The following is a 24,464-nucleotide window of genomic DNA, read 5'->3' as shown; positions in this document are numbered from 1 at the left end:
CTGATTTGCACCCCCGTCTTGCTTGAGTTTAGTTCTCTGGTGCACTAAAAAAAAGGCAGGCGCTCCAGGGCTTCACAGCTGGGCTTCTGAGCCTGGGACTGGAGGGAGGGCCTGACCAGAAGATATCCTTCCTGAGACCAAATGGAATCCCTAGACATTACCCTCTATGTCACCCCCAAACTGTGTCAGCCAGAAGGCGCTCCTGCAGGGTCTCCCAGAGATCAAGAGACCTGGGCCACTTTTCTTATTTGAGAATCCAGAGAAACTAAAGACTTGCCAAGACAGGCTTTCATAGCATATTTTAAATATTTATGTTTAATAAATTAACACATTGTAACACACAATATAATGCTACTTAACTGTATTAGTCACAGCATAATTACAGAATTAATATATACATATATATTTATACATACACATATATATTTTCTTGCCCCATGGGTCCCCATGAGTAAATATATTCATAGAGAACTATAGAAATTGGGACACCAGTTAAAACTGTGACTTTTTTTTTTTTGAGACAGAGTCTCGCTCTGTTGCCCAGATTGGAGTGCAGTGGCATGATCTCGGCTCACTGCAATGTCTGCCTCCTGGGTTCAAGCAATTCTCCTGCCTCAGCCTCCCAAATAGCTGGGTCTACAGGCACGTGCCACCAAGCCTGGTTAATTTTTGTATTTTTAGTAGAGACAATGTTTGACCATATTGGCCAGGCTGGTCTCAAACTCCTGGCCTCAAGTGATCTGCCTGCCTCCACCTCCCAAATTGCTGGAATTACAGGTGTGAACCACCACCTCCGGCCAAAACTGTGTGAAGTATGCTCTTCTTTCTTTGAAAGCATTGGTGGGGAGTTAATACGGGCGGACTTAAGGGGTTATAATCCTTGACAGAAGGGAAGAAGGCAGAAATGAAATAATATAATTCACCCAAAAGATAAGAAAGGAGAAGAAACAAAACAGGTAGGAAAAGAAGAAAAGATCTGGCAAGGCTGGGTGTGGTGGCTCATGCCTATAATCCTAGCACTTTGAGAGGCTGAGGTGGGATGATTCCTTGAGGCCAGGAGGTCAAGACCACCCTGGGAAACATAGTGAGACACTATCAAAAAATTTTTTAGTTAAAGGAAAGATTTAGCAAGATGGTAGACTTAACCACAACTATATCAGTAATTACATTAAATGTAACTGGACTAAACACTCCAACTAAAAGACCAATTTAGGGAGTGAGTCTCTGGGACTAATGTCTAAAATTGAAACGCTTTGTGAACATGAGGCCTTGGCTCAATTTCCTTCAGGGTGTCCTATGATGACTTCAGTACCCCCAACACAATAGGTGTCCTTGCTGTCTCTCAGAACTTGCCTTTCCCACTGTACAGAAAGCCCTTTATCATGTCTTCTCTCTGTTGTCCTGGAGACTCCTTTTTACCATCTCATGCTTCAAAATTCAGCTCCTCTGTGAATCCTTTGACTTTCTCTTGATGACACACACACACCTTCTCTCTGAAATTATTCATCCTACTGCATGCTTTTGTTATTGTTATTTGAGATTTGTTGTGCTGCTTCCCACTAGCCTGAGGACTCATAGAAGGAAGGAATTATGTAAATTCTTGTCTGTAACCTCAGCACCTAGCAGTGGGCCTGGCAGGCGGTAGATGCTAAATGAATAGATGGATAGATGCGAAGGCTCTATCAAAAGGAAAGTGTTTAAAATGAAACCAAGGGCAGGAGGCCAAAGACAGAAAGTGTTTTGTGAAACCTCCCCCATGCGGTAATGACATCTTTATGCACTTAATGCACCTCTAGCCCTGTACTTCTCTGAATTCTGGGTAGCATCCCTCTATAAGGCCCAACTTTTCCTCTCACTTGGGACAGCCTCACTTCTTTCTGGTGAAATCCCTCCTACCTTCAAGCTCAGTTCAACAGCAATCATCATCTCTGGCACCTGGACACAGCCACATAAAGCTCACGGCCATATATATTTTCTCATTTGACCCAAACATCCCCCCCATAGGTAGATATTATTACTTCATTTTTCACAGACAAGGAAATAGAGGCCCAGAAATTATTTCATTGATGAGAAAATTGAGGCCAGAAAGGGACTTGGTCAAAGTCTCACAGCAACGGGGACACAGTTGCAGCTTCTACTCAGTGCTGGGAACACCCTTAGTCGTGACAAGGATGCTGCTTTGACTTTTAGGGTTGCTATGTGAGAAGCAACATCTCAAAAAGGAAAATAGCTTTTCTCTCATGCTGTCTCCTTCCTTCCTCTCAGTGTCTAAAATCATGAAGAGGTCTTTGGAAGCTGTAAGTGGCCTCTTGCAAAAAGGAGGCATAGGTTTTGGGTGGAGGCTGTGATAAGACTGCTGTTTGGATGAAGAATCCCTGTTGCAATCTTCTCTGTCACAGTGGTTGTATAGACAGCCTCTCATAGGCATTATCCAACTGGGAGCAGAGAGAAACCCTTATGACTTCCAGGCACTTCCCCAAAGCCTCTCAAAATTTACTGAGTACATATCCTGGGGTTGGACAACACAGTTTTTAGTGCCAGTACTTACCATTCCCAAGCCCATGGCAGACATCAAGAATGAATCGCAGGACTCCTTCCCACAAAGCTGGAAAAATAGCCCATCTCAATGTAGCAATCCAGACAGATGCAATCAATTGACTGGAGTTGATGCATGTCATCAAAGTTATTTAACATTTTATCTTATTGCATGTCAAGCCCAGGGATAGGGAATACAGAGGTGAAAAAAATTTTCTCTGCCCTCTGGGGAGGGCATCTGGAGGCAGGACATGGGTAGGGGTTAAGAGGAGACAAACCTGGGAACACATATTTATAACCAGGTTAAGTTTAAAACCAGGGTTAAATGTATGAACCCAGTATTGTGGAAGTACATATTAGCCAATGACTAATTCTGCCTAGAAGTGGGACACAGAGGTGGGTTTTGAAGGATGAAAAGGAGCTGAATAGGCCAAGCAAAGTACGAAGGGTATTACTGGCAAAGAGACTAACATATACTAAGGCTTAGAATAACAGAAAGCACTAGAACAGGTAGGTGTAAGGAAAAGAAAACCTGTACCCAGAGTGAGAAAAACCATTTCCCTTCATCCCTCTATGCTGTAGTTACATCATCTGTAAAAATAATAATACCTGGCCGGGCGCAGTAGCTCACACCTGTAATCCCAGCACTTTGGGAGGCCGAGGTGGGCGGATCACTTGAGGTCAGCAGTTTGACACCAGCCTGACCAACATGGTGAAACCCTGTCTCTACTAAAAATACAAAATTAGCCAGGTGTCCCGGCACATGCCTGTAATCCCAGCTACTTGGGAAGCCGAGGCAGGAGAATCGCTTGAACCTGGGAGGCAGAGATTGCAGTGAGCCGAGATCACGCCATTGCACTCCAGACTGGGCAACAAGAGTGAAACTCCATCTCAAAGAAAAAACAATTGTAATACCTATCTCATAAGGCTGTAGTCAGGATTCAGTAAGATAATGTATGTAATGCCCTCAGTATGGTGCTGCCTGCTTCCATAAAAGTCAGCTCCTAGTGATGTCTCCGGAACATCAAGGAGCATGAAGCTGATATTCGGCAATTGAGCCAGAATACATTTGAAGGAGAGGAGTATCATCAGATTTTTAAAATGTTTATGTTTTCCATGATTAAAACATATGTTTATATCTGTTTATATCAGAAGGGTTGAAAACATTTTAAACAGAAGAAAAGAAAATCTTACCTAACCCTACTACCGCGCAGAGAGGACTTCTGTTAATATATTGGTGCCATGGTTTCCAGTCTTTACTCAGTGCAATTCTTTTCTATGCCTATGACCATGCCACATAAACAAGCTCTGTTTTTTCTACATACAAATTATTATGTAAGCAGTTTTCCATATTATTATAATCTCTTTGAACCTATCATTTTAATGACTCATATTCATGGAGTGGATAGACTATAATTTACTCAGCCATTTCGCTACTGTTGGACATGTAGGTTATCTTTTTTTTTTTTTTTACTCTTGTCAATATAATGTTATGGAGAATATCTTAGCACATAAGGCTTTTTCTCTGTACTTGAGACTATTTCCTTTAGAGACGTACATGTAGAATTAGAGGCTTCAAGGGTCTTGATTAAAGGCTACCAAATTTTTTCCTGAAAGGGTGTATTTACAGTCCTTCAGCAGTGTTTGTTTCACTGTAGCCCTACCAGCTTTGAGCTTTCTCATTTTAAACAAAATCATTGCTAATGTGTTGGCTGCAAAGAACAAGATCAAAGGCACAGTGTTTTTCTCACTATTCGGAAGCTGGAGAAGAACTCATTTGTGTGTCTCACATGCATGTTCTGTGTTACAACCTCTCAGTACTTGGTTTTTATCTGTTTACTGAGGGAGGGATCTTCAGGTTATTACCACATATAGTTAAAATAGTAACCCTTTGTCATATTTTATTTTATTTTTTGAGACAGAGTTTCGCTCTTGTTGCCCAAGCTGGAGTGCAATGGCGTGATCTCGGCTCACCTTAACCTCCGCCTCCCGGGTTCAAGCAATTCTCCTGTCTTAGCCTCCCGAGTAGCTGGGATTACAGGAATGTACCACTACGCCTGGCTAATTTTGTATTTTTAGTAGAGATGGGGTTTCTCCATGTTGAGGCTGGTCTTGAACTCCTGACTTCAGGTGATCCACCCGCCTCGGCCTCCCAAAGTGCTGGGATTACAGGCATGAGCCACTGTGCCCGGCCATATTTTAAAAGAAAGATTTTGTCCTACTTTGTTTGTCATTTGCCTTTGAATTAAGGCTTTATGTTCTGATGGAAATAAGTCTACAGATCTTTTCCTTTGCGATCTTCTTTCCTGTAGAAATTTCTTCTTTCCTGTAGAAATTTGACAGGCAGGACTTTTTAGCTCTCTCTGGGTAAGTCACCTTTCCCTCTGGACCTCAGTTTCCCTGTCTTTTAAACGGTTGGATGGGTGGAGATGTGATTTCTCAGCTTCCTTCTAGGTGGAGATTCTTGGGCTCTGGACTCCACAGTGCAGCTCAACATTGGCAACCCTCTCCACATGCTCTGGGGCTCCAGCTGCTGAATCTCCTCTCCTTGAGACTGAGAGTTCATTCAACGATCGTCTTTTGAGCATCTACCACAGGCCAGGCACTATTCTAGGTGCTGGGGATATGGTAGTGATGAAAACAAAGTCCCTGCCATCATGACCTCTAGTAAAGGGAGATGGACAACAAAGAAACCAGAAAGTTATAATTCAGATGGTGATAAACACTATGGAAAAAAATGAAACAGGGTAAAGGATTAGGGAGTGCCAGGAGGCAAGGAAGGAGGGAAGTTGCTTATATAGGAGGGTCAGGTGACATTTTAGTAGAGACTTGAAGGAAGTGAGGGAGCCGGCCAGGCGGATATCCAGGAGAAGAGCATTCTAGGTAAAAGTTACCGCAAGTGTAAAGGCCCTAAAGCAGGAGGCCAGCATGGCTTGAGCACAAGGAGGGGGACAAAGCAGGGGAGAGGGACAGAGAAGAGGTAGGTGGCTAAGGCCCTTATAAGGACTTGGCTCTCACTGAGCGAAATGGAAATCCCAGGATGGTTTTGAGCAGGCCAGTGACCTGATTGCAGCTGTTTTCAAGGAGTTAGAATAGACCTCTACCCTAGTGGGTACCGCAGGCTCTGGCTCTGGGATGAGCCACACCCTGTCCCATTCCTGATGAGGGACCTTGGCCTCTCCTAGCCTTAGTTCTTTATCTAAGAAATAATTCCAAGGATTTAGCCAAGTACCCCTCCCTCACTGCAGCTGACCTAACTGGGCCAAGCTTTTGTGTAAGTGGTAGGGAGGAGTTGGAAGGGGAGGGAGGAGAGTGGAGCCAATCCAGAGGCTTGAATGTTTAATGTGGAATTTCCTCTCTCTAGGGGACCACAGGTGGGGGGCAGCTTGCAGGGGGAGGTTATTCAGTTCACTAGTATCTAGCCAGCACCTACCCATCCTAAGTCTCATACTCCTGGCTCAGGGGAGGTGGGGTAGCTAACAAGCTCCAACAAGCCCAGGCACAGTCACAGTGGCCAGAATTGGAGCCATCCATCCTCCCAAGAATCAGGACTGTCAGGACCTGCCTCCAGAAACCCACTCAGCTGCTCTGTTCTCAGGGAAGGTGGCCTTTCCTGATTCTGCGCCCCCCACCTCCAGCCCCTGAATTAGCACCCCTGGAGTTTGAAACTATTTTCCACGGTTGGAATTTTATATCAATTAGTAGGATTCTTTGATTATTTTCCCTCTCCCATCATTCTAGAAACTAATGGGCCTGGTGAGGGCTTTGTCTATTTCCTTTACTGTTGTGGTCCCGGAGTCCTCCAGCACAGTGCCTGGCATGTAAGGGGCACTCAGTAAATGAGTTGAATGAATGAAAGATAGGGGAGTAAGGCAGGTAATGCTGTTCCTTTTTACAGGCAATAAAACAGAGGCCCAGACAGGGTCTGACCTCCTCAGCAGCAGAGCAGGTGACTGCCTTCTGGCCTAATTCCTATAATGGGAGCCAGCCAGGAGCATAGGTTCACACCCAAGGGCCTCCCAGGCACTCCCCAATCTTCTCCTCTAAGGGAACTGTAGAGCCAGGCCCTGCCTGACCCCAGAAACAAGACTAGTTTCCCAGGAAAAGATCCTAGGGCAGGAGTGGAGCAAGTGACAGCTTGTTTTTTATTTTATTTTTATATTTTTTGAGACAGGGTCTTGCTCTGTCACCCAGGCTGGAGTGCAGTGGTGCGATCTCAGCTCACTGCAACCTCTGCCTCCTGGGCTCAATTGATCCTCCCACCTCAGCCTCCCGAGTACCTGGGACTACAGGTATCTGCTACCATGCCCGGCTAATTTTTGTGTATTTTTTATAGAGACAGGGTTTTACCATGTTGCCCAGGTTGGTCTCGAACTCCTGGGCTCAAGCGATCCATGTGCCTCAGTCTCCCAAAGTGCTGGGATTACAGGTGTGAGCCACCACTCCCAGACGTTGACAGCCTGTTAATAACAATCATAGCACTTTGAATATACCAGACACTGTTTTTCCACAACTTTTTGAGACATGTTTTGTTAGAATCTCCATTTTACAGATGAAAAAACAGAGGCTCAGGGCAGTAAGCGGCATGCCGAAGGTAGTGGCAGAGCCTAGGTGTTTCAACCCAGGCAGCTGGGCTCAGCCCACTCCGATCCTCTCCAGCTGCCTCCCTGTTAGAGTCCAGAACATCAGCAGCATCAGGAGTCGTGCTCTTCCAGCTCTGCCTTGAGTACCCGATGACCTCATTTCCTCACGGTAGATAGTGATGGTTAATATTGGCTAGCCTGTAGAGTTATCGGGAGGCCAACGCACAAAAAGGGTTTAATACCGTGCCCAGCACATAGTAAGTGCTCAATACATGTTAATTGTTGATATTCTTGTTATTTGTGGTGTGTCTGGGCCGGGAGGGAGGGCTGCAGGGCGGTGTCTATGCACGACCTTGCTCATTGTTTTGCACAAAATAGCCACTTAATATTTGTTGAATGAATTGCTGGCACTATCTCTGGTATTTTCATTTTTATTTATTTATGTATTTATTTTTGATACGGAGCCTCATTCTGTCCCCCAGGCTGAAGTGCAGTGGTGTGATCTTGGCTCACTGCCACCTCCCGGGTTCAAGCAATTCTCATGCCTCAGCCTCCCTAGTAGCTGGGACTACGGCATGCGCCATCAAGTCTGGCTAATTAATATATATATATATTTTTAGCAGAGACGGGGTTTCACCAAGTTGGCCAGGCTGGTCTTGAACTCCTGACCTCAAATGATCCGCCCGCCTCGGCCTCCCAAAGTGTTGGGATTACAGGGGTGAGCCACCCTGCCTGGCCTATCTGTGGTATTTTTAGTGTGATATCTAGAACTTCATATACTTTTTTGGATTACTTTAATTGTAAGGCTGTATCCAAACTGATGAAATGCTCTCAGAGGTAACTATCTGGAGAAGTGACTTCACTGATGCATTAAAAAAAATGACTGGCATGGAATAAGGATTAAAATATATTAATCCAAAACATTTAAAATTGCATTAATGTTATAACAGCCTAAAGCAAAACTAATGAATCACATAAAAAATCTCCCACGCTGTTCTTAGTTTACATTGTGCTACATACTTTTGCATGCATATGCATACAACTTCTATTCTGTTTTTAAACTTTGCATTACATATACATTCTTCCATATTATATGATCTTCATAAAACTTGTCAGTTAAATGGCTGCATAAAAAAGCATGCGGTTCATGGACCATTATGCTGTTCCCTCATTCCTTTTGTTAATAATGGAATATAGCAAAGAACATCTTCCGTACTATTATTTATTTGTCAAGAATAGGGCCAGGCACGGTGGCTCAGGTCTGTAATCCCAGCACTTTGGAAGACCGAGGCAGGCCGATCTCTTGAGGTCAGGAGTTCGTGACCCGGGCTGGGCAGCCGCTGGGTGGGGTAGCTGGCGCGGGGTACCTGTTGACTTGGGAAGGGCCAGGATTGCGATCAATGGTGAGTTGGGGGTCGGAAGAGTAGGAAGGCCTAGTTCAGGGAGAGTAATTGGAAAACCACTCGCTCCGGTTTGGACATTCTTTAAAAAGCCGAGAATGACTCGGGGAGGCGGGGTGGTCTTTTGTGGAGGGGAGGATACACCGGTTGGCATTGCAGGCGGATTTCAGGCCGGAAAGTCTTGGTCAAGGAGCCCGATGCTGCCTCCCGGGACTTGGGGAGCAGCCCCTGGGCTACCGCCCAGGTGGGCTCTTGAAGGGGACGAAGAGCTCCCGTGGCGAGGATTATTGAATCCGGTTGCTGACTGCGCGCAGTAAACTCCTTAAAGATGGAGCGCTTAACGGGAGGGTGTGCGTGTGTGTTCCCGGGTTGTTACCTTCCACACCCACTTGTGCCCGCTTGCAAAACCTTTACTCCCTGCCTCCGGCCACCGCTGCCGGGGCCACACACCTTAAACTCACGTCTCTCTGAGGAGAGGAGACTGAGGTTGACTTTTCCCGTGTGCCTGTCTCATCCGACGGCTCGGGCTCATTGTGCACTGTGTTTTGGAAGTGTCTGATTGTAGGGTGGCATGTTTGGGGTTGTGCCTTGTAGGCCGCAGAATGTGTGTCACTTCTAACTCCAGACCTGCTTTAAAAACACACTTTAGGAGGCGGGTAGGGGGTACTTTTCTAACTATGTGCTCATACAAACTTTAGAGCAAACTTTCTCTTACTCTCCCCACCCTCCCCTTCCTTTTTCTAAATGGAAAATAATGTCCGGAGGGGTTGCTAGGTATAAGACTACACTTACAAAGTGTTTATGATTCCAGGTGCATGAAATCTTTAACATTACAGGTACATTTTTGCTTACAGTGCCATTTTTGGTATTCTTACATGGACATGTCACCCCCATTTTAGGAAAATTTGTATTCGGTTTGAAAAGGAATTGAAATCACGACATTATCCTACCTTCACCATTTACCCCTGATAAATTGTCCACGTTTATATTAGGATGAGTGGTGAGAAAGATAATTTTCCGTAGAGGATGTGTGTGTGCGTGCACGTGTACGAATAAACTGTAATTATGTTTGCCCACACTAGACTTTGAGATTTATTTGGGCTAATTTTGTAGTTGAATGCCTGTGTGTCACATCCCAGTACAGCTAGATGAAAACTTGCAGTGAATTTGGTATTTGAGAATTTAGCTTGAATGTATGTTGGCTGAATTTAAATAATATATGACCTTCATGACAGTTCTGCTTTCCCTAAGGAAAAATGCAGGGAATCATTAACGGAGTGGTTCTTAATGGAAAACCTGGATTGGAGGATACTTGTATTTCCCCCCACTCCCCCCTATTCAATGTCCTTATATTGGGAGAAGTCAATGGAAACCTTTTTAGGGGATCTTTGTTGCTTTAGAGTTTATCTGTTGCTATCTGGAATCAGTGATCGTCGAAAGAACATGCGATCCCAGGTGTGCAGAAAGCATCAGAAATAAGCTGTTTGCGTTTACTTCCCCGTAGGCTATATAGAGAAAATGAGGGAAAAAATAGGGATTTTGATTTTCTCCAGATAAAATGAGTTGAGGTTTTTAGTATGACTCAGTAGACCTTAAAGCGTTTATCTGTGGTTTCCGTACTGCCTATGATACATTATAAAAATTTACAAGTAAAGTTTGTTAAGAGGAAAGATTATGCTTATATTTTAGGGGAAGAGGGAATATTGAACTACATTTATAGAGTGATTTTGTTTCAGGTTTTTCTGAGGATTTTTTAAATACCCTGTGCCCACTTAATAGGAAAAACAGTTTGAGGTACTCTGAGTTTCTTACAACTATTTGTCTCTGATTAGTTTTCTCTTAAAATTTGACAAATGTTAAAAACATTGTCCTTCCTCCTTTGGTTATAGTGGAGTCTTCTGTTTTGCCAGGAAAGCTAACTTTTTTTTTCCATTTTTGTTCATCATTTACAAATTAGATGGTATATATTTTAGCAAACAGATCTCAAGAGCTGGATTTAATTAACAGCTTTTTAGGACATAAACATTAAAGGGTTAGATGGAAAAGATTGTTTTGACTGACTGGATAAATGACAGGGCTGTGTTTGATGTGCGTCCAGGAACTGGTCTGGAGCTGGTGCCCAACTTCTCAGTCCATCTTGAGAAGCCAAATAAAATATTTAACCTACGCCTTATTTTGTTTAAAAAAAAAAAAAAAAAAAGTTGATTCTTTGTTAAGACCTTCAGAAATGTTTGGCGTACCTTTAGACTAAGTGTTTAACAGTTCATTTAGATCTGGGTTCCCTAATAGAGGAAAAAAAATCACTTAAAAAAAGACAGATCCCACAGTGAATTTATATTTGGTTTGCAATACACTTGGGCTATAAGATGTTTTAAAATTATTGTTCTTTGCTTTAAGTTAATACCATATTAGTATTTTAAATTTATAGAGTACCTTTGATTTCAATATGCTGTATAAACTTTAGTTACTTGGTAATACCCTTATTGTGGAATTGCCCTTTTACTGAAAGGTATAAACATTTCTTGCATGGTGACACACACACACACACACACACACACTCTCTCTCTCTCTCACACACTCATACACTGTCTTTCTGAAGAAGAGGAAATATTTGAACCATGAGAGCTCTGCCCACAATTGATATCAGACCTTTCCACATATTATTCTTAAAACCACAATCAGTGAATTGTTTGGTATTTGTCAATGCTAAGAAGGTGGGACTAATTTAATAATTTGATCCCAAATTTTAGATTCCTCAGGCAATTGGGGGTTAGAATCCAATTTCATCCATCAGACTACTTCTGTTCTTTGTGACACATTAACATATGATTGTTAAAATGGGCTGCATGGTAACACTATCAACTTCAACTAATATTTCTAGAACAAATTGATTATAAAATGTATAATTTCTATATCATTATACCTATATGACTGTCAGATACAGGTTTTTCTTACAGTGGTTTGGATAGAAAAATATTCTTTACAGTAAAAACTGTAGGGTAATTTTTAGACCATTATTGTTTTTGAAAACCAAAGGCTGCAAAAAGCAGTTTAGTGTAATTTCTAATATTTTAAATTCTTAGGTATGGAGAAGTAGAATAAGATTACTCCTTCAGAACATTTATTTCAGACCTTTTTATAAATTTAATGTTTTTGTATGCTGCTTCTCATATTATTAATTTCAAAGCCCTTGGCAATAAGGAGGTTAACCTTGCCTATAATGTAAGGAAATTTAACTTTAAAAATTTCCCTTTATATATGCTAGCGTCTTAATCGTTTCACTACACATTTTATTAATTCAAGGCCTTAAAAATTATGGCTTTATTCTATTACACCGGTTTTTAAGTATGCCTACACATCATAATGACGTTATTTATTTATTTATTTATTTGAGATGAAGTTTCGCTCTAGGCTGGAGTGCAATGGCGCGATCTCAGCTTACTGCAACCTGTGCCTCCCGGGTTCAAGTGATTCTCCTGCCTCAGCCTCCCGAGTTGCTGGGACTACAGGCGCATGGCGCCATGCCTGGCTAATTTTTTGTATTTTGAGTAGAGATGGGGTTTCACCGTGTTAGCCAGGATGGTCTCTGTCTCCTGACCTCGTGATCCCCCAGCCTCGGCCTCCCAAAATGCTGGAATTACAGGCGTGAGCCACCACGCCCAGCCAAGAAATTTTTTCAAATGCAAAGTTCTCTAGCCACTTTGTATTTACCACTAGATGTCTCACTAACTTCAGGAAACCTGATAGCTTTTGACCACATTAGAGTAACTTGGCTCTCGAGTTAACTTTTTGTAGAATAGTATAATCAGGTTAAGTTGAAACCTGTCTTTCTTTAGTCTTCCAATATAATTATAGGAACCTTTTTGGTTAAACCATTGTTCCATGTTTACATTATTATGATTATGTAAATATCCATAGTTGGGTCACATGGGTACAAGAATATTTTCTTTCTTGACAGCTTGTTTTTTCTGAAGTTAGTAGCTACTTTTCCCTTTTGTTTAGTTTCCTATTTCTCTCCTAGCTAGAAATGAGAAATTACATGTCATAATCCTCAAACTCTCCTACAGAACTAAAGATCTTTTCTCCATATATTCAGTTGTCAGTATTCCATTGGCTTTCTTTTTGGAGATACCCCTCCTGGGGGTCTGTGTTCTCTTTCTTCAGTCTGGCGTAATGGTTCTCTAAGACCTGCTGTGCAGTTGTCCTGGGACTTGCCTTTATTGTTATGTTGGCAATTTCGTTTGTCTCTTCTAGGTTCAGTGACTTCCTATTTTTTGTTTACTCTTCTGATTTGGTGAACTCTATCTTCTGTTGTCATTTTGAGAAATAATACAAAGATGGGAAGAAAGTTTAGATCTTATCAGAAAATATATTTTGATTTCTTATCTGTTGGTATGGTTCAAGTACAGGCTTCTAGATTAAATAGCACTTTATCTCCAAATGTTGAATACATTGCTCCATTATCTTCTAGGTTTAGATCCGAACTATTGAGTAGAAATATAATGTAAGCCACAAATGGGAGCTCATCTGTAATTTTAAATTTCCTAGTATCCACATTAAGATAAATAAAAAGAAACAGATGACGTTAAGCATAATAAACTGGGCATGGTGGCTTGCACCTGTAATCCAACTACTCGGGAGGCTGAGGTGAGAGGATAACTTGAGGCCGGGAGTTTGTGACCATACTGGGCAACATCGCGAGACCCGTAATATAATATATTATGCATAATAAGCATAATATATTTTAATTCAATATATCAAAAATATTTTCAACATGGCAGTATAAAAATAATGAGCTACTTACATATTTATGTATATATACATATTTACTATGTCTTTGAAAAATCAGTGGTTTTCTCATTTTATGTTAAGAAAAAATCAGTGGTTTTTTTTGCAGCTTGCCTCAATGTGGACTAGCCATATTTGAAGTACTCAAAGGTCCCATGTGGTTGGTGGATGCCATTTTGGACAGTGTAGGTTCAGAGTACTGCTGATGGCATCCTGATTTTGATCTGTCATGACTCTTGTTTTCCACTGGAAGTTTCTTTATTCCTCTGTCGCTTGTTATTTTCCTTTAAAAAAATTGTAGCCCCCCTAGTGGGTATGAAGTTGTATCTCGTCATGGTTTGGAAGTGCATTTCCCTCATGACTAATGATGTTGAACATCTTTGCATGTGCTTATTATGTTTTATCTTATGGTTAATATTAATTGGCTACCAGAGGCTTCTCTCTTGCTTGTGCCTGAGGTCATTCTGCAAAACCCTTGCCTTTAATTGGCTAAGTATACAAACAAAAGTCTAATAATTAAATTTTAGCCCAAAATCCTGAGTATACACATTATACTTTGGTCTATACGGTAACATTATATTCCCCTATAGAAGTTGCCATCTACCCCTCTCAACAAAACATGCTGAAACTTGTTTATAAATCATGTATTTGTTAGTGAAGTCAAAGTTTTAATAGAAGCTAATAGAGCCCTCTATTTAACTTTCAATTATAAAAGGCTTTACTTTTTATGTGGCCATGTATGTTATATTACATGAGGTTTCATTAAAGTGAGAGCATGTACTTCTCTGTGTATAAGAAAAGGTAATATTTCTGATTAACTTCTGACCCAGGAATATTTGGACAGAATGTTTGTGACACGTACACTTAAATAATACAATATATTTCATAATTTTGAGTAATTCAGAGTTAGGCTGTCTTCCAGAAGGTCCATAATTAGCAATTTCTTATTATGGTTTAATGTAGAGCTTCCCAACCTTTTCATATCATGGTACACATAAAAAATATTATGGCACACTGGACTACACAGGTGAAGTTGCTTAAGCCACTGGTGCATTGCCCTGAGGACTGAGGTAATCAATATATGTATCTCAGCATACCTGTAAACCAGGCTTACTAGTTGGACAACTGGTTTAATGTGACTTAAAAAAAAATCTTTGGTTTGGGTAATTCAGCTACTTAATTACTGGATTCTGGCTCTGGAATTACATGCCAGTAGATATATACCAAGATAGATCGGGTAGGTGTATTTGAAAATTGGTACATGCATACTGAACAATATTTTAGTTCATATCTTTTCATTTGCAAGCAACAGAGACCAAGTTCAAATCGGCTTTTTAAAAAGGGAATGTACTGATTTGCATAATGAAAAGCCCAGGGGTGGGCATTTTTTACGGCACAGCTAGATCCCGGGGCTCAAGTGTACCTTCCATGTTCCTTATTTGAAAGCTTTAGTCCTTACTTAAGTGGTTTAGGCTTTTCTCTATACTAGGTGAATTTTTCTGATATTGCTAATTTATTGAATGAGCAATACTTTAGACTAAAACTTTGACCTCTTAATGTCATTGAAATAGAGCTAGGATTCTACTGACATCATTATGTTATTATATTATCTTTTTGCATGGGTTGATGCCATGTTACTAATTGGCTGTGGTAGAGCCTTTACTTACTTGCAGGTATATCCACAGACAAGTACAGTAATGCTTTTCCCTGCGCTGCTTGTCTGCAGGAGGTGAAGTGAAATCTGCAAGAGTCCTGCTCGTTCAAGGCCTGCATACAGGAAAGAAGCAGGGGAAAAGCGTTACAAACAGCTTTTGTTCTACAGCATTTTAAAATATAACAGGTAGGTCAGATTTTTGGTCTGTCAGCCTTGACACTATCCCTTGAAAAGTAGGTCATGTCATTGAAATGTATTTAAAATGTGACTGTGATAAAAGTTGTTTTTTTTTTTTTGAGACGGAGTCTCGCTCTGTCTCCCAGTCTAGAGTGCAGTGGTGGGATCTCGGCTCACTGCAAGCTCTGCCTCCCAGATTCACACCATTCTCCTGCCTCAGCCTCCCGAGTAGCTGGGACTACAGGCGCCCACCACCACGCCCAGCTAATTTTTAAACTTTTTTTTTTATTTTTAGTAGAGACGGGATTTCACTGTGTTAGCCAGGATGGCTCGATCTCCTGACCTCGTGATATGTCCGCCTCGGCCTCCCAAAGTGCTGGGATTACAGGCGTGAGCCACTGTGCCTGGCCGTGATAAAAGTTTTCAAGATTCTTTTTCTTGGAAAGAAGTTATTTAATAAACTCCCTTAGTGTTATTAGACACTAGCTACCAAAATAGCCTTTTTACTAACTAGAATTATAGCCCAGCTTGAGAGTGGCAGATGTGATAAAAATATACTAAAATTGTTTTTAAAAATTTTACTTTCAAGATTTTTAAAAACTTTATATTCAATCCTGTGGATTAACTCATGTATTTTGCATAATCTAGCCAGGCTCTGAAGCATATTTGTAACTTTAGAGTATAAAAAGAACAAAAGAAAAATTTTACGCCCACTGCCTTATAACTACCAACATGCTTATGCAGCCGTTTTCATTTTTAGGTATATTGAAAAGTTTGATTCAGTTACAATCAGTGTATAGAATCACAAGAAGATCCATAAGAAACAAGGTGCTGGATTTCTCCGTTGTGTTCGTCTTCTTTCCAGTGCCATCAACCACCTCAAAGACACTGGTTGTGAGTAGATACTAGTGCTTTTCAAATTATATATATATGTGTGTGTGTGTGTATATGTATGTGTGCATGTATGTGTGCATATACATATGTACATGTACTATATATGTATTCTCAAATATATGTAAATAATATATATATTTGAGTACGTTGGTAGGGGTTCAAACTTAACTTCTTGTGTATGTCTGAAACATTGATAAAAATTCCTGGTCTAAGTTTATTTTGTAGACTTAAAAAAAATGAAATGTTTTAAATATGTGAAACTTACAGCTAAATGAGAGCTGATGCTTCATTTCCAGTTAATTTAAAAGTATTAAGAAATGACTGATATCTAGAATGGCAAAAAAAAAAAAAAAGGTGTCAGGATGTATATACCTTTTAAAATTTCGTAGTACCCTTTTCTGGTTTTGGTGGATTTGTGGACAAAATATTTTTATTTAGGTGATTGGGGTCTTTAAGGCGGCAGTTATAGGGCAATTACAAAGGGATTATTATAAACATTATTTTGAGTGTACGACAGCTCTATGAACTACTTAACTGTAGCTCAGTTTATCACCAACCTGGGTGTTTAAATTAGCCCAAGATCAAGACATTAGAAGTGGTTTTCATAATGGATTTATAAGGTGACTTAGCATAACCAGGTGACGGTCTTTTGGGTGGGTCTTTCCATTGGAACATAAATGGGAATTCCTTTTTCAACAGGTTTTTTTGTGTGTGTGTTTGTTTCTATAGAATTCTTGTTTATATAATGTAAAAAATACTGTTAGTCTTTGTAATGGGATTTTAGCCCAAATGCATATGCTAAACAAACTCACATAAGAGCTAAAGAAATTAATAAACAAAAAAAGAGCAAATTTAACATTGAATGTTAAATATATTAAGAGCTTGTCTCTTTTAATGTAGTATGATACCACAGCATAGGTATATATTGACCTTGTAAAAAAGAAAAAGGCAGAAAACTGAGCTAGAATTTCTTAGTCCAAGGTATTTAAAGGCATCTGAGAAGTTCTTGTATTTCTGGGCTGACAGGGTAACCAACAGGAGAGAAAGGAAACGAGTTGCATATAAAAACGAACTGTTTGCTTACTCAGCAAACTGAAAAATTATAGGTCAAACATCTGACATTATCCCTAGTTCAATTTAGCCAACGTTTATTGAAGACTTAATGTGCTACTGTTCTAAACCCTGGCTGTATAAAGGAGAAAAAGGCATGAATCCTGTCCTCTGAGAAGGAAGGGCAAAGGCCTGCTGGCAAAGGGAGCATGCCGCATTGGAAGGACTGAATAGGAGAGGAGTTGCTCTGCAGAATCCACTGTATAGCCAACTTAGGAGCACCCATTTATTTTGCAAAGAGAAAATGTTTATATTTTTGGTTGGATAACCAGGGACTATAGTTTAGGGGCATGGATTTTTCTTTGTGTTTCTTGTGACTGTTTCATTGTATTAATTTATTTGACTTTTTTGATGTGCAGTAATATTGAATTTATCAAATATTTATTGAGCACCTACCTGATGCAATGTTCTACCAGGTTGGAGTGGAAAATACAAAGACTAAGATATGGTTTCCTCCTTTTATCAATTCATAAATAAGTAGACAGATGGCATACAGTTGTAAAAGTATTCAGCTATAAGTACTGTAATCAAAGTAAAACCAGCGTGCTTTGGGTGACATTGTTCCTTACTGTAACTTTCAGGGTCAGGCCAGTGTTATATCTCTTTTACAGATGAGGCATCTGAGAGAATAAATGAGTTGCTCCTGAATGAATTAGTAGCAGAACTGATGCAAACCCAGATTCTACAGTTTATCCTTGGCTTCTTCTTAATACTTTTTTGTGTGCATGTCATTTGAAATGGTTAGTTAAAAAATAATAATGACAACTAACATTTGTTGACCATTTATGTGCCAGGCACTATGCTGTGAGTTTTGCATAATTATCTGATTTAATCCTTAAAAAATATGAGGATTCACATATTGCCATATGTGAGAAAACCAAGGCTGACGGATAAATTCCTTAAGACCAACAACTATTAAGACTCAGACTAAAGTGGTCTAAAACTTTTGGAGAGAAAGTGACTGCATGTTGGCAATGTAGTACACCAGTGTTTCATGGTTTTTGAAATCTGAATTCTTTAAATGATAGGTTTGATTTCTAATGGATTGTGGAAATTTATTGTCACTTTATAGAGGTTAGAATCTCTGATACCAGCTAATGTTTTCATTGCTTTCTTAGTTGATTGCAAATAGATCAGAGGTTGGATTTATGCAAACCTGGGCCAAAGGACAGTTAGAAGACAGTAGGTAAGTGTGAATTTAAAGTTACATGAATTTTGGTTTCATTCAAACTGACCTAAAGTCTAAATACCTTTTAAATCAAAGTATGTTAACTGTAGCTTCATAGTGTTGGCCTGAATTAAATGAATCAGGTAAAATGTTACAGTGAATCCAGGATCCAGGTTAACTTAATTTTAAAAACTTTAATGTAAAAAAAAAAGTGTCATGAAGAACTGTTGATCCTTTAGGAAATAATTCTTTCAAAGTATCCTAACATAGTAGAGCACTGAGTTCAGACTTTATAGATGTTATTAGAGTTTACTGAAAATAATTCTCAAACTAGTTTTTTTAGTAAGAAGACAACATTCTATTGAACTTGTTTTAATGTTTAATGCTTTACAGCTTTAAAATCTATGCTAATTGAAAAAAACAGAATGAGCAATGGTAGTGTAATGGTGGAAAAAGGGAGAAACTGTTACCTTACTCATGAGGCACTTAGTAGCCTTATATGGTATTTAGGTGTCTTGAATTGACCTGGAGGAAAAGGCTTCATATAAAATTTGCTGAGACTTTTCTTAAGAATTGATAGAGATTTGATCAAGATGCATAGTATGGAAGGACACTGTTCATCTTGGAGGCTTCTTGAATTAAAGAAGAAAATGTGGCCGGGCACAGTGGCTCATGCCTGTAATCCCAGCACTTTGGGAGGCTGAGGTGGGTGGATCACCTGAGGTCAGGAGTTCGAGACCAGCCTGGCCAACATGGGGAAACCCCGTCTCTACTAAAAATACAAAACTTAGCCAGGTGTGGTGGCAGGTGCCTTTAATCCCAGCTACTTGGGAAGCTGAGGCAGGAGAATCATTTAAACCCAGGAGGCAGAGGTCGCAGTGAGCCGAGATTGCACCATTACACTCCAGCCTGGGGGACAAGAGTGAGACTTCTCTCAAAAAAAAAAAAACAAAAACACAACAACAACAACAATAAAAAAAAAAAAATAAGGAGGCTGAGGCAGGAGAATGGCATGAACCCAGGAGGCGGAGCTTGCAGTGAGCCGAGATCGCGCCACTGCACTCCAACCTGGACGACAGAGACTCTGTTTCAAAAAAACGAACAAACAAACTAACAAAAAGAGAAATAACCCATGGCACAGAGTAAAAATATAATCAGTACAATCACTTTATTCACTTCACTACTAAAATCAGTTCTTTTTTTTTTTCTTTGAGGTAGAGTCTCGCTCTGTTGCCCAGGCTGGAGTGCAACGGCGCAATCTCGGCTCACTGCAACCTCCACCTCCCGGGCTCAAGCAATTCTCTTGCCTCAGCCTCCCAAGTAACTGGGATTACAGGCACACACCACCACGCCCGGCTAATTTTTGTTTTAGTAGAGACAGGGTTTTGCCATGTTGGCCAAACTGGTCTCGAACTCCTGACCTCAAGTGATCCGCCCAACTTGGCCTCCCAAAGTGCTGGGATTATAGGCATGAGCCACCACACCCAGCCTCATTCCTATTACAGGAGAAAAAAAAAAAAAACAAAAAACTAATAACAACCTGAGACTTACAAAGATTATACTATTGAAAACCACTCTGCAACGAATTCAACCAGTCACTCTCTCACTTCAGTTTTCATATTAAATCTTTAGTTAGAAATAGTACTTATTTTTGTTTGTTTTTTTTTTAATTTTGAGAAACAGTACTTTAAAATAAAACTAACATGGTTTGATCAGCTTGAAATAAGATTCATAAAATGTACCTTTTGATGTTTGTTCTGGAGTTTCGATGAGACATGTAAGTAAGAGTTCTGTGCAAAAATATTGGCTACAAAAAGAGTTTTAAAAATGTTAAAACTGAATACAGATGCAGTTATAAGAGAGAAATAATATTGATGAATTTTGTTGACTACTTACTGCTATGAGATTCCGAGTTCGAAGAAATCTATAGATCTGTGTTGGCTCTAGGTAATAGGAAACAAAATCCAAACATGATCTAAACTTACTTGTCAGAAAAATATCAACCGAGACCATGTTATAATCAATATAAACTTATCATCTGCTATGGAAATCATGCACTAAATATTTATATCGCACTAAATATTTACATCAAGAAAGTTAGTATGCACAGTAAGATCAAAAGGTATTCAATCAATGGCATACATTCACAAAGTTCATCTACGCTTTTTATACTGAAGGTTCTCCACAATATTTTTCTTAAGCCTTTCTAAGATAGTTATTGTTACCGAGCAGAACTCAAGAGAAGTAGTTGTACTCATTTAACTTAGCTAATTTAAACTATTTATAACCAATTTTCTTCCAAAAAGCAGCTGTAATAGGTAGCTGGAGTCAACAAAAGAACTACTGATTGATACCAAACAAGATGAAAATTTCACTTTTTAAATGGTCACTTAAAAAATTTGTAGTCAGCCGGCCAGGCGCGGTGGCTCATGCCTGTATTCCCAGCACTTTGGGAGGCTGAGGTGGGCAGATCACCTGAGGTCGGGAGTTCGAGACCAGCCTGACCAACATGGAGAAACCCTGTCTCCACTAAAAATACAAAAATAGCCAGGCATAGTAACCTATAAATAGCCATGCCTGTAACCCCAGCTATTTGGGAGGCTGAGGCAGGAGAATCACTTGAACCTGGGAGGCGGAGGTTGCCGTGAGCCAAGATCGCGTCATTGCACTCCAGCCTGGGCAACAAAGAGCGAAACTCCGTCTCAAAAAAAAAAAAAAAAAAAAAAATTGTAGTCAGCCAAAACAGAATCCTAATACATCCTAACACAGATATGATGACATCCTAATACAGATCCAGACATTCCTAATACAGGTATGATGAAAGTCAGTCAAGATTTTTTTTTTTCTTTTTTTGAAAAGGGGTCTTGATATGTTGCTCAGGCTGGTCCCAAACTCGTGGGCTCAACAGATCCTCCTGCCTCAGCCTCCAGAGTAGCTAGGATTACAGGTGGGATCCACTGCACTCAAAAGTCAGTCAATATTGAAATAAATCTCGGACACAAACTGCAGCAAAAATTCTCAATAAATATTCCTAATTATAATTTAAAGTTGTTATCTATTTTGTTCAACATAAATATTACCTCAATACATTTTTTACACAACTGACAGATTCACAAAACAGTCTTTCTAACCGCTTAAAATGAGTTGAATTAAATTTCAAATTAGTTAAAATGTAATTTGTTATACAAGACTTAAGTCGATGAAAAATACGTATACTATTATATCAGTTACATTAAAGACCTATTAGTATCACTTTAGGTCATTATACAGCAGTATCAGAATAAACCAAATAGAAATAACTATGTGAATAATTACATTCAAGTATTTAAACTTTCCAGTAAACAACTTCAAGTTGTTTTATGACCAGATCTAGCTCTTAATGACACTTGACTTCCCTGAGGTAGACTCATCACAACGCAAACAGTTAAAACTTTCTTGGAGGATGTGTCTTCTCTTAACATTCAGAAAGAACTTTTAAAATTTCCACCTAAATCTTCAATTAGTTAGTTTTATTTTAAATTAACTAAAGGGAGATGAGATACTTTAGAAGGGGTACAAACAAGTATCATTATTGTCACCACTGCCCTTCAGTTCTCCATCCTATTTTCAATTAAAGCCTCTCCAGATATTTCAAAGTATATTAAGAAATATAATATGTGAATAATGTGAATCTCTCTGAAGCGGGTTCAATATTCGTTTCGATAAAAACTGAAATTCCTTCTATTAAGTTCCAATTAGAATTTCATGAAGCACTAATGAGAGAGAATGAAGGAAGGGTATTAAACAACGTAATACGTCTTTCTAAGCACAGCTGATACCATGCCCTTAACATACGCCACAGTGAAATTATAAATAAGGACACTGGGCGGTAGAGCCAAGTTTATTCAAGTTTCTGTAAGATTATTTAGCTATTAAAGATCACCCAAATTATAACACACAAAAGCAAAAAAGGAAACCAATCAGGATATAACATTCCCTAAAGAACAATCAGGATTATTTATAGTCACGATGTTTTTAATAAATTCTATTGTTTGTTTCCAGACACCTCGCTCTCCTTTCCAAATAAGTCAGTTTCACCTTCCAGACAGACCTTAGAAACAGAAATTGACGCAAGAAAATGTTCTGTAAGCCGAGGAGAAAAAGCAGAATTCCGGGGTCGTCTCCAGAGAAGATGCTTGACCACTCTCTGGCTCAGTTTACATATCCACAAAATGGGTGGACAGATTTGAAGGGTTTTAAGCATCCAAAGGTGCCATATGAACCTGCAGCACCAAGTTAGCGCGAAGGCATTTCAGACTAAGGACAATTTCTTCGGTTCCACTGCACTCATCCCTTCACTGGCTTCATTTTGCCCCTCAAAAGCTACAACCGAAACCCCTGTATTTCTAGAGTCCGAAAGGCAGGAAAGAAAACAAGAACCAGTCTCGGGATGTGACTGCCGCTCAGTTCAACTGCTACCTCCTCATCTAAAAGCCGCCTGCTCTGAACGTGGGGCCCCAGTCCTGAGCCTCTTGCGTCAATCGGATTTTGGGGGAGTCAAGAACCTACCCGAACCCTCTTTTCCAGCTCTCCCAAGGCCCTAGACTCCGGATCCCCTGGAGACGTAATCTCCGAAAGGGGGACATCCCCTCAATTCCTCCCTCCACTACCACACAAGTGGACTCCCGAGGAGGAAGGGGGCCCAGCAGACTGTCCCATCCCCGGTGTTGGCAGAGTGGGTCTTCCTGCCTTCAAAGCCTCGCACACACTCACTCTCAAAGGCCTGGAGGAAAAGCTCGTGGTCAGCCTGGACGTGCTCCATTTTCGGCTTCTTCACCGGTAACGCCGCGGAGGAGGAGGAGGCCGAGTAACTGCCACCGCCTCCACAGCCCCCGCCGCCGGATTTGCCGCCCGAAGCCGTCGCCGCCGCCACCGCCGCCGAACCCCCGAAGCCGCCTGCCCCGGACCCCGCGCTGGGCCCCGAGCCGCCCCCTCCCCCACCGCCGTGCTTCTGAGGCGCCATCGCGGTTCCTGCCTCCTCCCCCCGCCAGCTACCCGCCGGGCGGCCCCGGAGAGTGAGCGCCTGCAATACCAACCGCTCGCCCCAGCAGGCTCCGGCGGACCGAGTGGGGAAGGAGGAGAGAGGGGAGGAGAGGGGAAGGGAAGGGAGGAGGAGAGGAGGGAAGGAGGGAGGAAAAAAAAGGTGTCTCCTCAGAGCCCCGCTCCGCTTCGGAGGTCGCTCACCTTACCCTGGCCTCTCTCCGCCCACTTCCCCCCCCCGGCGCTCTGATTGGCCGGCGGGAGCGCGCGCCGCCGGGCCGCCCACCCCTTTGGCCCGCGGATTCCCCCGTCAGTCACGCGGAGGCGCGGCTTGGTTGGCCCGTGCGCGCTGCCGATCGCGGGCCCGGCCGCCTCTTTGAAATGAATTCGCGGGAAAATTAGGGGTCGGAGCGGCCTTCCTGCTGGCCCCGGTGCATTGTGGGGAGAGAAGGACCCGGCGAGCGGTTTAGGGAGTCTAGATCCTTAGTTTTTTGCCCCCAAACACCGTAAGAGTGGTCAGAGAGGTAAAATGGTTGAGAAGTACTTACACTCTTCTTTTCTTGAGGATCTATACCTTTTCAGCTCAGAAAGCTGAGAAGGAATCCGGTGTTTCGCGAGTCTTGCTTTTTTTTTTTTTTTGAGACGGAGCCTCCCTCTGTCGCCCAGGCTGGAGTGCAGTGGCGCGATTTCGTCTCCCTACAACCTGCGCCTCCCAGGTTCAAGCGATTCTCCTGCCTCAGCCTCCTGAGTAGCTGGGATTACAGGCGCGTGCCAGCACGCCCAGTTAATTTTTTTGCATTTTTAGTAGAAACGGGGTTTCACCATGTTAGCCAGGATGGTCTCGAACTCCTGACTTCAGGTGATCCGCCCGCCTGGGCCTCCTAAAGCGCTGGGATTACAGGCATGAGCCACCGCGACCGGCTTTCAAAAATGTTTAATTGTACAATAGCCTCCTCCTTTGCTTTTTTTTGTTGTTGTTCTTGGTGTTGGGAAGTCAGGACGTGGGATGGGAACACAATGAAAATAGACAATATTCTGAAGAAAATGCATCTCGTGTCCCTTTCAGGCTTGGGTAGCCCACCTCTCCATACCTGGAGGCGCTTTTCCCGATCGCTGTCCAAGTCTAGCGGCGCGCG

At 41.3% G+C, this 24,464-nt stretch overlaps 1 protein-coding gene across 27 annotated transcripts; it reads right to left on the bottom strand.

Moving 5' to 3' along the window:
* Positions 1-287: 287 nt before the first annotated feature.
* LOC129017849 (polycomb protein SUZ12-like) lies at positions 288-24,451 on the bottom strand. 27 transcript variants are annotated; one of them, XR_010124639.1, is made up of 7 exons: positions 23,385-23,546; positions 22,400-22,571; positions 20,206-20,252; positions 20,052-20,116; positions 14,974-15,073; positions 6,886-6,995; positions 288-5,199 (listed from the first exon to the last, which is right to left on the bottom strand). XR_010124639.1 is itself a non-coding variant. In XM_054458651.2 (4 exons), the coding sequence occupies exons 1-4, from the start codon at positions 23,309-23,311 to the stop codon at positions 6,937-6,939; spliced, it is 456 nt and encodes a 151-aa protein (XP_054314626.2). In that variant the 5' UTR covers positions 23,312-23,378; the 3' UTR covers positions 288-6,936. The 27 variants fall into 27 exon arrangements, 9 of the variants coding, with proteins under 9 accessions (XP_054314626.2, XP_063512136.1, XP_054314636.2 ...); XR_010124640.1 differs by lacking the exon at positions 22,400-22,571 and adding an exon at positions 18,780-18,834; XR_010124638.1 differs by lacking the exons at positions 22,400-22,571; positions 23,385-23,546 and adding an exon at positions 23,877-24,450.
* Between the last annotated feature and the right edge of the window lie 13 nt (positions 24,452-24,464).

This window comes from Pongo pygmaeus, chromosome 19, assembly GCF_028885625.2.
Source record: "Pongo pygmaeus isolate AG05252 chromosome 19, NHGRI_mPonPyg2-v2.0_pri, whole genome shotgun sequence".
Classification (NCBI taxonomy): Eukaryota; Metazoa; Chordata; class Mammalia; order Primates; family Hominidae; genus Pongo; species Pongo pygmaeus.
Note: the sequence above shows the minus strand (reverse complement) of the source record. Positions and strands in the feature narration are given on the sequence as shown.

Excerpts from the sequence above, each read along its gene's own strand:
- LOC129017849 (XM_063656066.1), bottom strand. The coding sequence starts at position 23,311 with ATGGCGCCTCAGAAGCACGGCGGTGGGGGAGGGGGCGGCTCGGGGCCC. Across the intron at positions 20,253-23,061 it reads TTTCCTCCAGGCCTTTGAGA|AGCCAACACAGATCTATAGA; the intron begins GTGAGTGTGTGC and ends CCTATTACCTAG. Across the intron at positions 2,606-14,973 it reads GTCTGTGGATATACCTGCAA|CTTTGTGGGAAGGAGTCCTG; the intron begins GTAAGTAAAGGC and ends CTATTTTTCCAG.